This window comes from Schistocerca americana, chromosome X (assembly GCF_021461395.2).
Source record: "Schistocerca americana isolate TAMUIC-IGC-003095 chromosome X, iqSchAmer2.1, whole genome shotgun sequence".
In the NCBI taxonomy this organism is placed as follows: domain Eukaryota; kingdom Metazoa; phylum Arthropoda; class Insecta; order Orthoptera; family Acrididae; genus Schistocerca; species Schistocerca americana.
In genome coordinates, this window is record NC_060130.1 from 466,682,487 (window position 1) to 466,698,353 (window position 15,867).

Below are 15,867 nucleotides of genomic sequence, written 5' to 3' on the forward strand. Positions count from 1 at the left end.
CGAACAGGATTTATGGTCAGATGATTATAGGGATGTCAACACATAATAAAGTATGAATAATGCAGGAGAAGGTCTGATAATAGACAACAAAAAGGAGTGGGAATGAAATACTACAAAAAGCAGAGGGAAAAGATTATCACAGATGAGATGGATACAAAGCCCAACCCTTCACAGCAGAACAGGTGTGTATGCTGACTAGATCTGCAGATTATAAGAAGATTGAAAACATGTAGGATGAGATAAAAGAAATTAATCAGATAGCTAAGGGAGAAGAAAATACACTTCATGGTAAAACTTAAGGATGAGATAGATAAAGTAACATAATATATTAACAACTCAGTGGAAATGAATGACAGTGTGGGAGCATGTTTCCAGAGGTCTTCCATTTATGCTCAGGAAGTTGGACATCACATGGCGTGAGGTCTGCACGAAAGTGAGCCAGTTGAAGGAACAGGAAAATACAGTGTGTCTCAATCAGTGAACAGTTACAGTGCACTGCGGTGTTGTTCTTCATTACAGCATCGCCTGGAGACAACGTATCGATGACTTCATACGGGCAAGGATAACTGAGAAACTGGAAGATGGGTAAGTCTGACGAGTGTAGCAGAAGGGTTTGGTTTTGCTCACAGCATTGTTTCACATGCATGGGGAACATTCTCAACCACAGACACTGCTGCCTGAAAAAGAGGAGCTGGCCGATCATGATGAACTACAGCAAGCAGATGAATGGCACCTTCTGCAACAGGCACATCAAACAATGGGTGCAATACATTTAACAGAACTGCAAAGCATACAATCTCATGCTCCACAGTGGCATGGAGAGTGCATGAGGGTGGTCTCTTTGTCTGATGACCAGAATGTTGTGTTCTTGTGACATACACACATTGAAGGCACCAAACGTGATGAGAGCAGATGAAAGGAGATTCAACCTGAGTAGTGATTCTGGATGTACCCTCATACTGCGAGAGGTGGGAACACAGAGTGCACCCAGGGACATTGTCGAACATGGTCATTTTGGTGGTCTAGGTCTTATTGTGTGTGGAAGCATAGTTGAATGAGTGCACTGATCTCCGAACTTTGAACATGATACACTCACTGGCAACATTTAGTGTAACATTGTACTCCTTACCCATGTGCGTCAGAGGTGCATTCCATCCTTACTTCTTTTTTATGGATGATAATGTGTGACAGCATCGAAAAGCACAGGTGAAGCTCTTTGAATGAGAGGATATTCAGAGAATGGAAAGCCTTAAATACCATCAAACATGTGTGGGATGCATTGGGGACATGTATTGCAGCATGTCCACATGCACTAATGACCATCCAGCAGTTGTCAACTGTGCCGATGGAGGAATGGAATGCCCTAACACAAGAACTCCTTGCCAGTTTTGTGGCCAGCATGGGAACATGTTGCAGAGCAGGCATTGCTGTCTGTGGTGATCATGGACCCTATTAAGAACCAGGTCCCGCCTTTTGCAATGTGTGGGAATAAAAGTGTCATTTCTATTTGTCTCATGGTGCATCTCTTTCAATTACCTTCTGTTCTATACTGTAGCAGTTCTTTCTATCCACGGTTGAAGTTTAACTGATCATGTTACTTGGCAGTTACACACCATGCGAAAGTTACTTTCACACCAGTTTTGCACACCAGTATATATAATTTTAGTAAGGAACTGGAATTTGATTGTGGGAAGGGAGTGTAACAAAAACAGGAACATGTACTTGGAAGGAAGATATGAAGGAGGAGCTGCCTGGTAAAATTTTGCACACAGCAAATTTAATCATTGATAACATTTGGTTTGAGAAACATGAAAGAAGACTGTATACATGAAGGACTCCTGGAGACACTGAATAGTTTCAGATAGGTTATAAAATGGTAAGACTTGGATTCTGAAACAAATTAAAAACTGCTAAATGTTTACAGGAAAATTCTGAGCATAATTTACTGGTTATGAACTTCAGTTTAAAACTGAAGACATACAGGATACTGAAGAGATGGGATGTGGATAAATTGAAAGGAAAAACATGTTTTTAGAAATTTTAAATCAAGCATTGGGCAACAGTAAGTGAAACAGGTTAAAACAATGCAACAGAAGGTGAACGAGTAAGTATGAGAGATGACATAGTGAAGGTAGTACAGGAACAATGTGATGAAAAGACAAGGTTCCATTGAAACCTTTGAATAATTAATCTACATCTACATACATACTGCACAAGCTACCATTAGGTGCATAGCAGAGGATACCTTGTACCAGTACTAGTCATTTGTTTTCCTGTTCCATTCACACATAGAGTAAGGGAACGAAGTATGTCTATATGCCTCCATACGATCCCTAATTTCTCTCATCGTTATACCCCCTATGCGAAATGTACATTGGTGATAGTACAGTTATTCTGCAGTTGGCTTCAAATGCTGGTTCTATAAATTTTCTCAATAGTGATCCATGAAAAGCACATAATCTACCCACCAGGGATTCCTACTTGAGTTCATGAAGCATTTCTGTACTACTCATGTGTTGAACGAACCTACTGGCAACAAATCTAGCAGCTTGCCTTTAAATTGCTTCAATGTTTTCTTTTAATCACACCTGCTGGGGATCCCAAAGACTCAAGCAGTACTCAAGAATGGGTCACACTAGTGTTCTATACAGGGTATCCTTTACAGACAAACCACACTTTACTAAAATTCTCTCAATGATCTGAAGTTGACTTTTCACCTTACCTTGTACAATCCTTATGTGCTTGTACCATTTTGTATCATTAATTACACCTAGATATTTAATTTGACATGACTGTGTCAAGCAGTACACCACTGATCTACATCTATGCTCTGCAAACTACTGTGAAGTGCATGAGAGCAGATACGTTCCTTCGTACCAGTTATTAGGTTTTTTTTCTCCACTCCATTAATATATGGAGTTTGGGAAGAATGATTGTTTAAATGCCTCCATGCATGCTGTTATTAATCAAAGGGGGTTGTAGTACATTCCTAGAGTCATACTTTAAAGTCAGTTCTTGAAACTTTGTAAGTAGGTTTCTCAGGGTAGTTTACGTCTATCTTCAAGAGTCGGCCAGTTCAGTTTCTTCAGCTTCTCTGTGGCACTCTCCCATGGAACAAACAAATGTGGACCATTCATGCTGCCCTTCTCTGTATTCATTAAATACCTCCTGTTAGACCTATTAAGTGTGGGTCCTACACACTTGAACAGTATTCTAGAATTCAGACATGAGTAATTTGTCAGCAGTCTCCATTTTAGACTGACTGCATTTCACCAGTATTCAACAAATAAACCGAAGTCTACCATTTGTTTTACCCAAGACTGAGCATATTTGCTCATTGTATTTCATATCAGAGTTACACCCACATATTTGTATCAGTTAACCAATTTCAACTGTGATTCCTTCCCTCGATATGTTGGAAAAAATACTTGTTCAAAACCGGTGGTAGGCAGAAAACATCTTCCGAGATTGTCCTAAATGCTTTCTCTGAAAATTATTTCGAGCAGTTAGTCCACGAACCCACGTGAATTGTAAATGATTGTGAAAACACACTTGACCTCTTAGCCACAAACAATCCAGAGCTAACAGAGAGCATCATGACTGATACAGGGATTAGTGATCACAAGGTCGTTGTAGCTAGGCTCAATACCGTTTCTTCCAAATCCACCAGAAACAAACGCAAAATAATTTTATTTAAAAAAGCAGATAAAGTGTCACTAGAAGCCTTCCTAAGAGACAATCTCCATTCCTTCCGAACTGACTATGCAAATGTAGGCGAGATGTGGCTTGAATTCAAAGATATAGTCACAACAGCAATTGAGAGGTTCATACCTCATAAACTGGTAAGAGATGGAACTGATCCCCCATGGTACACAAAACAGGTCTGAACGCTGTTGCAGAGGCAACGGAAAAAGCATGCAAAGTTCATAAGAACGCGAAATCCCGAAGATTGGCTAAAATTTACAGACGCGCGAAATTTGGCACAGACTTCAATGCGAGATGCCTTTAATAGGTTCCACAACGAAACATTGTCTCGAAATTTGGTAGAAAATCTGAAGAAATTCTGGTTGTATGTAAAGTACACAAGCGGCAAGACACAGTCAATACCTTCACTGCGCAGTGCCGATGGTACTGTTACCGACGACTGCGCCGCTAGAGCGGAGTTATTGAACGCAGTTTTCCGAAATTCCTTCACCAGGGAAGACGAATGGAATATTCCAGAATTTGAAACACGAACAGCTGCTAGCATGAGTATTTTAGAAGTAGATACCTTAGGGGTTGCGAAGTAACTCAAATCGCTTGATACGGGCAAGTCTCCAGGTCCAGATTGTATACCGATTAGGTTCCTTTCAGATTACGCTGATACAATAGCTCCCTACTTAGCAATCATATACAACCGCTCGCTCACCGATATATCTGTACCTACAGACTGGAAAATTGCACAGGTCGCACCAGTGTTTAAGAAGGGTAGTAGGAGTAATCCATCGAACTACAGACCTATATCATTGACGTCGGTTTGCAGTAGGGTTTTGGAGCATATACTGTATTCAAACATTATGAATCACCTCGAAGGGAACGATCTATTGATACGTAATCAGCATGGTTTCTGAAAACATCATTCTTGTGCAACGCAGCTAGCTCTTTATTCGCATGAAGTAAGGGCCACTATCGACAGAGGATCTCAAGTTGATTCCGTATTTCTAGATTTCTGGAAAGCTTTTGACACTGTTCCTCACAAGCAACTTCTAATCAAGCTGCAGGCCTATGGGGTATCGTCTCAGTTGTGCGACTGGATTCGTGATTTCCTGTCAGGAATGTCGCAGTTCGTAGTAATAGACGGCAAATCATCGAGTAAAACTGAAGTGATATCAGGTGTTCCCCAGGGAAGCGTCCTGCGACCTCTGCTGTTCCTGATCTATATAAATGACCTGGGTGACAATCTGAGCAGTTCTGTTAGGTTGTTCGCAGATGATGCTGTAATTTACCGTCTAGTAAGGTCATCCGAAGACCAGTATCAGTTGCAAAGCGATTTAGAAAAGATTGCTGTATGGTGTGGCAGGTGGCAGTTGACCCTGAATAATGAAAAGTATGAGGTGATCCACATGAGTTCCAAAAGAAATCCATTGAAATTTGATTATTCGATAAATAGTACAGTTCTCAAAGCTGTCAATTCAACTAAGTACCTGGGTGTTAAAACTATGAACAACTTCAGTTGGAAAGACCACATAGAAAATACTGTGGGGAAGGTGAGCCAAAGGTTGCGTTTCATTGGCAGGGCACTTAGAAGATGCAACAAGTCCACTAAAGAGACAGCTTACACTACACTCGTCCGTCCTCTGTTAGAATATTGCTGCGTGGTGTGGGATCCTTACCAGGTGGGATTGACGGAGGACATCGAAAGGGTGCAAAAAAGGGCAGCTCATTTTGTATTATCATGTAATAGGGGAGAGAGTGTGGCAGATATGATACGTGAGTTGGGATGGAAGTCATTAAAGCAAAGACGTTTTTCGTCGCGGCGAGATCTATTTACGAAATTTTGTCACCAACTTTCTCTTCCGAATGCAAAAATATTTTGTTGAGCCCAACCTACATAGGTAGAAACAATCATCAAAATAAACTAAGAGAAATCAGAGCTCGAACAGAAAGGTTTAGGTGTTCGTTTTCCCCGCGCGTTGTTCAGGAGTGGAATGGTAGAGAGATAGTACGATTGTGGTTCGATGAACCCTCTGCCAAGCACTTAAATGTGAATTGCAGAGTAATCATGTAGATGTAGATGTAAATGTAGATGACTCATTGATAGTCATAGAATACTACATTTTTTTCATTTTGTGAAGTGAAAAGATATGTATTTCTAAACATTTAATGCAAGTTGTCAATCTTTGCACCACTTTGAAATCTTATCAATATCTGACTGAATATGTATGCAGGTTCTTTCATGTAGTGCTTCACTACAGATTACTGCATGACCTGAAAAAGTCTGAGATTACTTGCGAGGTCATTAATATACAACATGAACAGTTAGGGTGTCAACACCCTGGGGCACATCTGAAGTTAGCTCTACACCTGTTGATGACTCTCCATCCAAGATAACTTGCTACTTTCTACCAAAAAACCCTTGATCCAGTCACAAATATTGCTTGATACCCCCTACAATCATACTTTTGATGTAGTACTGAGTCAAATGCTTTTTTTGTGGCTGAGAAGTACTGTGTCTAGCCTTGTTCCATGGCATTCAGTAAGTCATGTGAGAAAAGTGAGAGTTGAATTTAACATGATCAGTGTTTTCGGAATCCATGTTCATTGGCATAGAGAGCATCATTCTGTTTGAAATACCTCATTATGTTTGAGCTCATAATATGTTCTAAGATTCTACAACAAATAGATGTCAAGGATATTGGACAGCAGTTTTGTGTATTACTCCAACAACCCGTCTTGTAGATGAGTGTGATAGAGCTTTCTTCCAACTATTGGGCCCGGTTTTTTGTTCAAGGGATCTTTTTACATTATAGTTACATAGTTCCTCTATGTGCTCCTGTCCCATGCTAAAAGTCTCTATTTCCACACTGAGATATGACATTGCTGCTTTTTATCTCATTTATTGAACATATAAATCTTTCTACTTGTTTAAGTTGTCCTTTGTACTTTGATAATCATTGTTGCCACAACTGCCTCATGGTCACTGATACCAGTTTCTATTATGGTAATTACTGAAAGCTTCACACATTTCTCTCATGACAGCTAAACACATTTCATTCAGCATCTCTCTGTCTACAGCCTGATGCTTTGTTTTATAACTACTATGCAATAGTCTCCATTTCTTTAGAAGTTTCTTTACACTAACTGGAATAGTCTCTTCAACATACTGAACGAGACCGCCAGCATACACACTGAGTGCATGTGGTGTTCCTTCCTGCCATTTTCCTAAGGGGTACCATTACTTGCTGTATGTTTTAATTGCTGATGTTTAATAGACCCTTATACTTTTGTGTTTGCCTCCTCTTTACACAGGACTCAGCAGGTTCCCCAACACGTGAAGTGAGTTGCAGTGGCTCAATTTCACTTTCAATGAAAGAGAGCATCTCATATTTGTGGATTCTTTGTATCTTCCTACAGTCACTTGACAATAACACCTTTCCATACACCAAAGGTTCTTCAGCAAACAGCCTCCTGCATGGATGATTTCTTAAACATTGTATTTTTTGGCTTTCCTTTTGCCATCTTCTACTGCTGTACTAGACCAGTCAATGAGTGATTGGAGAGAAGCCATTGACTTGCTTAGAAATTTTACATAGGACCAGAATTTTCTTGGGTTCTTGGCAATATCTTTTTATGCTTTGTGCCTCAATGTCTCTACAGACATACAATTTTCAATCAACTTTTGCCTGTCATCATTTGCACATTCTTTTTTTGCCAAGAATGCAACAGTCTCTACTTCCTCAGCAATTTCTGAATTTTGTTATTAAACCATGGTGGGTCTTTTCCATCATGCTACTGGGCATAGACTCTCTTTGAATAATTTTAGAACTGTCATGATGGAATTGGGTGGCTGCTAGAAACATCTGATAACAACCTGAGCTCGCCTAGACCTGTTTGGTACATGTGTCCAGATAATTCACAGTTAGTCTCAGTTTTGACCTCAATAGACACAATATTTTATTTGACTCTACTAAACACTACCCCTCCTTTGGTGTCCAATCTGTCTTTTCAATATACATTCAATGCATCACTAAAATATTTCAGGGCTTTCTGCTTCAGGTTTCACTTAGCTCTTAGTTCTGACAATAATCTGAGCATTACAACTTTCCTGGAGGGCAGGAGACATTAAATTTAGCTGATGAAAGAAGAAAACGTATGAGGGCATGCTGGAAACTAATGCCTCTGAATTTGTTACGTGAAAATTCTTGAAGCTTTTAAATAAAACAAACTTTATTAACATCCTACAACTTTATTCTTCATGTCTATATATTTATTTCTCAACATAGTCACCCTGGCAAATTTCTCCCAACTAGAGAGCATATTGTTGATGCCATCACCGCAGAATGTTGGACTTTGTTGATGGAGTCACAACCGCACCTCTGCTTGCTCTGCTTCATAACTATCAAAGTGAAGTCCTCAAGCGGGTTCTTTAAGTTCTGTAAACAGATGAAACTCACATGGAGCCAAGTCAGGATTGTATGACAGTGAAGTGAACCCAAGGTGTCAGATTGTTGCAGATGTCGCTGCACTGATGTGTGGTCTGGCACTGCCATGCTGAAGGTGAGGGACAAGCTTTTCAAAATCATACACACTGACATAATTACATAACACATTGCTATGCAAAAAAGGCTACGGATGTCTAAAACGTGAGACTCAGAAATCACAAAATAGCAGAACAGATATTCTACAGGAGAAATGCAGAGCTATACAAAAGATAGGTACCTCAACAGGAAAATTAAGGAAACCATTGAAGAAAAAGGAGAAGTAGCTTTAAAAATAACCAGAGCTTAGATGGAAAACCAGTACAAAAACCACAAGAGGCTGAATTGTGGCAGGGATTTATAAAAGTGCAATAAAAATGAAAGGAACTTAATGACAATATTACAGAGAGGGAAGAAGAAATGGATGAAGTCAAGATGGGTAGAGCAAAACTGCAAGAATAATTTGACAGAGCACTGAAAGACATATATCAAAACAAGGTTCTTGGAGTATACAAGATTCCTCAGAATTGTTAAGATCTTTGGGAGAACCGACATTGACATAGCTGTTCCACCTAGTATGCAGGATATATGAAACTGGCAAAATACTTTCAAACTTCAAGAAGAGTGTAATAATCTCAATACCAGAGGCTGCAGGTGCTAACAGGTGTGCTTATTACTGAACCATCAGTAAAATAAGCCATGGCAGCAAAATGCTAACTCACATTATATACAGAAGACTGAAGACTGGAATATCTCATAGAAGTAGACCTGGGTGAAGATCAGTTTGTCTTCCAAAGAAAAGTAAGAACAGATGAGACAATATTGACTCTATGAATTTGTTTTAGAAGATAGACTGAAGAAAGACAAACCACTTCCCCACACAACCCCCAACAAACCACTTCACAGTGGTTTATAGAGTATAGATGTAGATGTAGATATTTACAGCATTTGTACCTTTACACAAATGATTTGGAAACACATTATCAAATTTACAAAGTTATCAGAGATAAATATAGAGAGTGAAGGTTATCTACAACTTGTACCAAAACTCAACTGAAGTTACAAGTGTTGAAGGACAGGAAATGGAGGCAGCAGTTGATATGTGAGGGGGAGAGTTCTAATCCATTCCCATTGCTATTAAATTTGTTTACAGATCATTAATGCAGAAAACTTAGGAAAACATTGAAAAATAAATTAAAATTCAAGGAGAAGAAAGCAAAACATAAAGGTATGCTGATGACATAGTACCTGTGCCAGAGAAGCAAAAGATTTAGATGGTAACTTTAATAGTGTCTTGAAAAGAAGCTGTAATATGAACACAGATAAAAGTAAAACAAGGGTAATGGGACACTGCTGAATTAAATCAGGTGATGTGGTGGGATCAGATTAGGAAATGAGGCATGAAAAGCTGTAGAACTGTTTTGCTACTTGTGCTATGAAAAAAATGGTTCAAATGGCTCTGAGCACTATGGGACTTAACTTCTAAGGTCATCAGTCCCCTAGAACTTAGAACTACTTAAACCTAGCCGGCCGAAGTGGCCGTGCGGTTAAAGGCGCTGCAGTCTGGAACCGCAAGACCGCTATGGTCGCAGGTTCGAATCCTGCCTCGGGCATGGATGTTTGTGATGTCCTTAGGTTAGTTAGGTTTAACTAGTTCTAAGTTCTAGGGGACTAATGACCTCAGCAGTTGAGTCCCATAGTGCTCAGAGCCATTTGAACCTACTTAAACCTAACTAACCTAAGGACATCACACACATCCATGCCCGAGGCAGGATTCGAACCTGCGACCGTAGCGGTCGCGCGGTTCCAGACTGAAGCGCCTAGAACCGCTCGGCCACTCCGTCCGCCACTTGTGCTATGAAATAAGTGAAGATGGCAGAAGTGAAGAGGATATAAAATGTAGGCTGGCAATAGCAAAAGAAATTTTTCTGAAAAAGAGAAATATATTAAGACTGAATGGATGCCTCTTCAGTAAGTATTTTTCTGCAAAATGACCTTATATGAACATGAAACATGAAGAATCTGATACTTCATCAGTAAGAGAATTATAGGAAAGTAATGTTCAGATTGAGAAGGGCTGTAGGTGAAAGATATTGCCTTCAAGAGAATAACAATAAAAAGGTGATAAGGGAAACAGAGGGTAACATATAATGTAAAAAAAATGACAATAGTGAAATTTTCAAAACCTAGGGAATGCACCTAGCACATCATGTTTTATCTTAAGGATCTGATATTAAAGTAATGTAATGCGTTCATTCATTTCTATAGTTGATACATTCTCATGCCCACTGATATTTTTCTACAAAAAGAGAGAAAAAAGCACTATATAGTAATTTATCAACATTTTAAAATTTTTACATACACTCCTGGAAATTGAAATAAGAACACCGTGAATTCATTGTCCCAGGAAGGGGAAACTTTATTGACACATTCCTGGGGTCAGATACATCACATGATCACACTGACAGAACCACAGGCACATAGACACAGGCAACAGAGCATGCACAATGTCGGCACTAGTACAGTGTATATCCACCTTTCGCAGCAATGCAGGCTGCTATTCTCCCATGGAGACGATCGTAGAGATGCTGGATGTAGTCCTGTGGAATGGCTTGCCATGCCATTTCCACCTGGTGCCTCAGTTGGACCAGCGTTCGTGCTGGACGTGCAGACCGCGTGAGACGACGCTTCATCCAGTCCCAAACATGCTCAATGGGGGACAGATCCGGAGATCTTGCTGGCCAGGGTAGTTGACTTACACCTTCCAGAGCACGTTGGGTGGCACGGGATACATGTGGACGTGCATTGTCCTGTTGGAACAGCAAGTTCCCTTGCCGGTCTAGGAATGGTAGAACGATGGGCTCGATGACGGTTTGGATGTACCGTGCACTATTCAGTGTCCCCTCGACGATCACCAGTGGTGTACGGCCAGTGTAGGAGATCGCTCCCCACACCATGATGCCGGGTGTTGGCCCTGTGTGCCTCGGTCGTATGCAGTCCTGATTGTGGCGCTCACCTGCACGGCGCCAAACACGCATACGACCATCATTGGCACCAAGGCAGAAGCGACTCTCATCGCTGAAGACGACACGTCTCCATTCGTCCCTCCATTCACACCTGTCGCGACACCACTGGAGGCGGGCTGCACGATGTTGGGGCATGAGCGGAAGACGGCCTAACGGTGTGCGGGACCGTAGCCCAGCTTCATGGAGACGGTTGCGAATGGTCCTCACCGACACCCCAAGAGCAACAGTGTCCCTAATTTGCTGGGAAGTGGCGGTGCGGTCCCCTACGGCACTGCGTAGGATCCTACGGTCTTGGCGTGCATCCGTGCGTCGCTGCGGTCCGGTCCCAGGTCGACGGGCACGTGCACCTTCCGCCGACCACTGGCGACAACATCGATATACTGTGGAGACCTCACGCCCCACGTGTTGAGCAATTCGGCGGTACGTCCACCCGGCCTCCCGCATGCCCACTATACGCCCTCGCTCAAAGTCCGTCAACTGCACATACGGTTCACGTCCACGCTGTCGCGGCATGCTACCAGTGTTGAAGACTGCGATGGAGCTCCGTATGCCACGGCAAACTGGCTGACACTGACGGCGGCGGTGCACAAATGCTACGCAGCTAGCGCCATTCGACGGCCAACACCGGGGTTCCTGGTGTGTCCGCTGTGACGTGCGTGTGATCATTGCTTGTACAGCCCTCTCGCAGTGTCCGGAGCAAGTATGGTGGGTCTGACACACTGGTGTCAATGTGTTCTTTTTTCCATTTCCAGGAGTGTAGTAGTGCAATACTTCATCACAACTTCAACTTATTGTAACAGCTGGAACAAACAATTCTACTTAGGAATCAGGAAATGGCTCACATATTCCCACACTGATGTTTGAAAAAGAAATAAATAATACCTATATTCCCCTGTATAGTTCTTGTAAAGCTTTTATATATACAAAAGAACGTATGTGACTGTATTGCTAACAAAGACTGAAATTATGTTACATGGTTCAGTGTGCTCAATAAATTGTTCGACACAAATAATGCTTCTTGACAGGCAATAAATAGGTCATCATAACACAATGAGTCATAGTGTTGAATGGAATCATATCTGAATACTACTCCAAGCAGGAAAATTTGAAATGTAATAAGCCAGATGTACTCTCTCATTTCTGTTATCAAATATACTTACTTCTTATGCTCTGTGTCTCTTACAAAATTAGGAGGACAAACTATTCTGTTGCACTGATAACTTCCTCTGGTATTCAGACAGTTGTCATCTGGGCCGTGGCACACATTTCCAATGAGACATTCATCAATATCTGTAAAAATAAAAAAAATAAAAGTTTCATCAAGAAGACACCACTAACAAGATTTAAATTATGATTTTCTCAGAATTCAAAATGTGTGTTTTTCAGTCCTAATGATAGCCTTTTCTAGGCAACACTTTCAGCAAATATCTTGGTTTGAGGCATGATGCAGCACTCAAACTACATGGCTTGCCTGCTGATAATTTGTCTTTTGCAGTAAGAGGGTGTGGCCTCTTAGTTTACCCATATTAGATGGTTCAAATGGCTCTAAGCACTATGGGACTTAACATCTGAGGTCATCAGTCACCTAGACTTAGAACTACTTAAACCTAACTAACCTAAGGACATCACACACATCCATGCCCAAGGCAGGATTCGAACCTGCGACCATAGCAGCAGCGCAGTTCCGGACTGAAGCGCCTAGAACTGCTCGGCCACAGTGGCCAGCTACCCACATTGGACATAACATTTGAATGTACAACATTAACTTTGATTTGTGGACATTAAAAGTAAGAGCGCATTTGCTGAAGACAGATAACTAAAAGCAAAGAACTTACAAGTAATGGCAGGATAAAAAATGCACATCAGAGCAGTTATATGTAAGGACTATTAATCTCATGACATACAAGCACAAAAATGCATCACTGCCGCACAGCACCCCTGCCGTACATTGCAGAGCACCCAGTATGTCATGACGTTTGAAACTGATTGGCAACTGGCTCTTATGTGAGATGGATGTCCTGGCAGCATTGAAGCTGCTGTCTGTGGTACAGGTGTATCTGCTGACTGTTAATTGGGGTTCATCAACGTCCTGGAAGTGTGATTTGGAACAACTCTGCATTCGTACAGTGAAACAGGTTGTCTGAGAGAAGTGCAGGTGTGTTTCTCAGATGTGTACACATTGTGGATTTTGTGTAATACCTCACAAATAGAACAAACTGTGGTCGCTGATATTCTACTGACACTGTGGGTGCACTGGCTGTTTGAGAAATTGTATGGTGAACTACACTTTGGAGCATGTTGCCCAAAACATTTGTGATACCAACATACTGGTCTTGGGATCGATACTGGCACCCTTTAGTTGCTGCTGAATGCAAATCTGTACTACCAGGGCTTCCACTGTAGTTTGCAAGCTTTGGATCTACTCAGAAACACTCAGGGGGTATTGTGTCATAACAGCTGCACAATATGGAGTTGTCTCCTCACATGAGCTGAGAAGGCATCTGTCAGTTTCTGCCTACCAGAGGGCTGGTGTTGTCATGGCAATTGTTGTGGCAACTCAAGTGTCACATAGACTTTATCGGTGACCTATCTACAGCAATTTGTCGTCTGATTAATGGAGCATATTGCCAATGCTGTTTGCACTTGTGTTGGTAGTTGGTGCTGCAAAATTTAAAGTAAGAAAATGTCAGAAACTTTGGAGCTGTCTACTAGATTGTGTAGATGTTGCTAGAACTCTGATGAGTATTGTTGCCATGTTTGTCCTGATATATTACTTGTGTAACTCTGAGGTCAGTGGATTTTATATAGCAAGAAATTAACTCATTTTTCTTGTTGTAAGTTGTCTGGTGGTGGGTGCACTATAATGTCCAACACCAGTGCTGTGGTTTATTGGTCCAAATTGCTTATGACCAAAGTAAATATCTTATGATGTGTGAGCACTGCATAGTGAATGCCACATTATTGTACTGCGTAGGGTACGTTCAGAACTGCTGAGAGAGTAAGTTCCAAAATCTGTGTATTGCTGTGTAGCTCATTAATCTTGTTAATGATGGCATAGAGTAGATTAACTTTTATTCATGAATGTTAAAAATACAATATCATTTGGTGAAGATAACTAAAAGCATATTACTTATAAGTGATGGCAAAGATAAAAATTGAACATCAGAGAGGTCACATGTAAGGACAGCTAATCTCATGGTACACAAGCACAAGAATGCATCACTGCTACTTGGGTTTAACAATGTTTGGCTCAAATTGACATGATATGATTCTTGTATTTGTGTATTCTAAAAGATTACACAAACATTGTTAATTGATGTGTGTTACATGCCACTTTGAAGCCACAGCAGCTGTCAACTGCACATTAAGGCTTGGTCAGACATAACGCTGGCTATCAGTGTGGGCAAAACATGCTGATGCCCCTGCAACTGTAGCTAGTCAAGCATGTCACAGGCTAATGAGTACATTAGCTGCTGTGCATGACACTGTGTTCTCACTTTCCTGGGGCACATTGCCAATGGTAGACAGTATGCACACGATGTCGAATGATCTCATTGGAGGAACTTGGTTTGAAGGGATACAATGCCAATTACTAAGTTATTTTTATTGAAATAAAGCATTCTTAATTTTGGGTTAACTTGTTGTCTGACTGCCCATCAGTAGTTAATTTATTATTAGCATTACTGTTCATTGTCTGTTGGTGTGTTACTAGCGAAAAAAGTTCCACAGGGGGTCTGAAATCTGACCTGGCAACTTATCTGGTCAGCCCTGTTGAAAAAACCAAATGACCTAGTGGAGAACTGGGTCGACAGCAATGGCAGCTGCTTTGCGCGACCTCATAATTGGGAAACCTTTGACTACAGCCTGCATTTCAGTATCAAGATGGAAGCAAATCAATTCTTCATGAGCAAAGTCAGGAGCAAGACTCACAAGAATGTGGGACAAGGCATCTGCATTGGCATGTTTAGACGTAGGTGAAAAATGGATTTTGTAATTTTAGTGAGACAAGAACAGCACCCAGGATTGTACGTGGTGTGCTGCCTTGTCAAGCAAGGAAGTGTGAGGTTTATACAAGGAAACAAACAGCTTATGGTCAGTAATAAGGTGAAACTTGGAGCCACACAAAAAACATGAAATTTCTGGAGAGCATATACGAAGACAAGAGCCTTTTCTTTCCACCTGAGGGTAATGTTGCTGTGGTGGAGTGAGAGATTTTGTGGTGAAAGCAACAGGTTGTTCAGAGCCGTCAGCATATTGATGCCCAAGAACCACACTGAGGCTGTACTGTCAGGTGTCAGTCATCAAAACTATTATCCGGAGAGAATGTAATTAAACTAGGGGCCGAGAGTAGTTTGGATTTCAACATCTGAAAATCATGTTTGCAATCTGGTCTCCAGCAAAAAGATACAATCTTGTGTATCTAGGCATGCAACAGGTTAGCCAATTTGGCTGCTCCTAGCAGGAATTTATGGTAGTAAGCTATCTTCCCTAGGAAGGCCTGAAGCTCCTTTGTGGACAAGGGGTGAGTCATAGATGTGGTCTGGCAGAGGACGAACCCCATCCCATGAGACCTCAAACCCAAAATAAACAATAGAAGGTTGAAAAAACTGAGATTTTGTGAGGTCACTCCATCAGCATGCAGACTGAAAAACAGAAAACAAAGT

General features: G+C 41.2%; 1 protein-coding gene across 5 annotated transcripts in view; it reads right to left on the reverse strand.

The window, feature by feature from the left end:
• LOC124555780 (fibulin-1-like) overlaps positions 1-15,867 on the reverse strand; it is a 630,166-nt gene that overhangs the window by 5,299 nt on the left and 609,000 nt on the right. For all 5 annotated transcript variants that reach the window (XM_047129834.1, XM_047129832.1, XM_047129833.1 and 2 more), the window contains one exon: positions 12,364-12,493. In XM_047129834.1, coding sequence (XP_046985790.1) covers positions 12,364-12,493 — 130 coding nt within the window. The remainder of the gene's footprint in view (positions 1-12,363; positions 12,494-15,867) is intronic.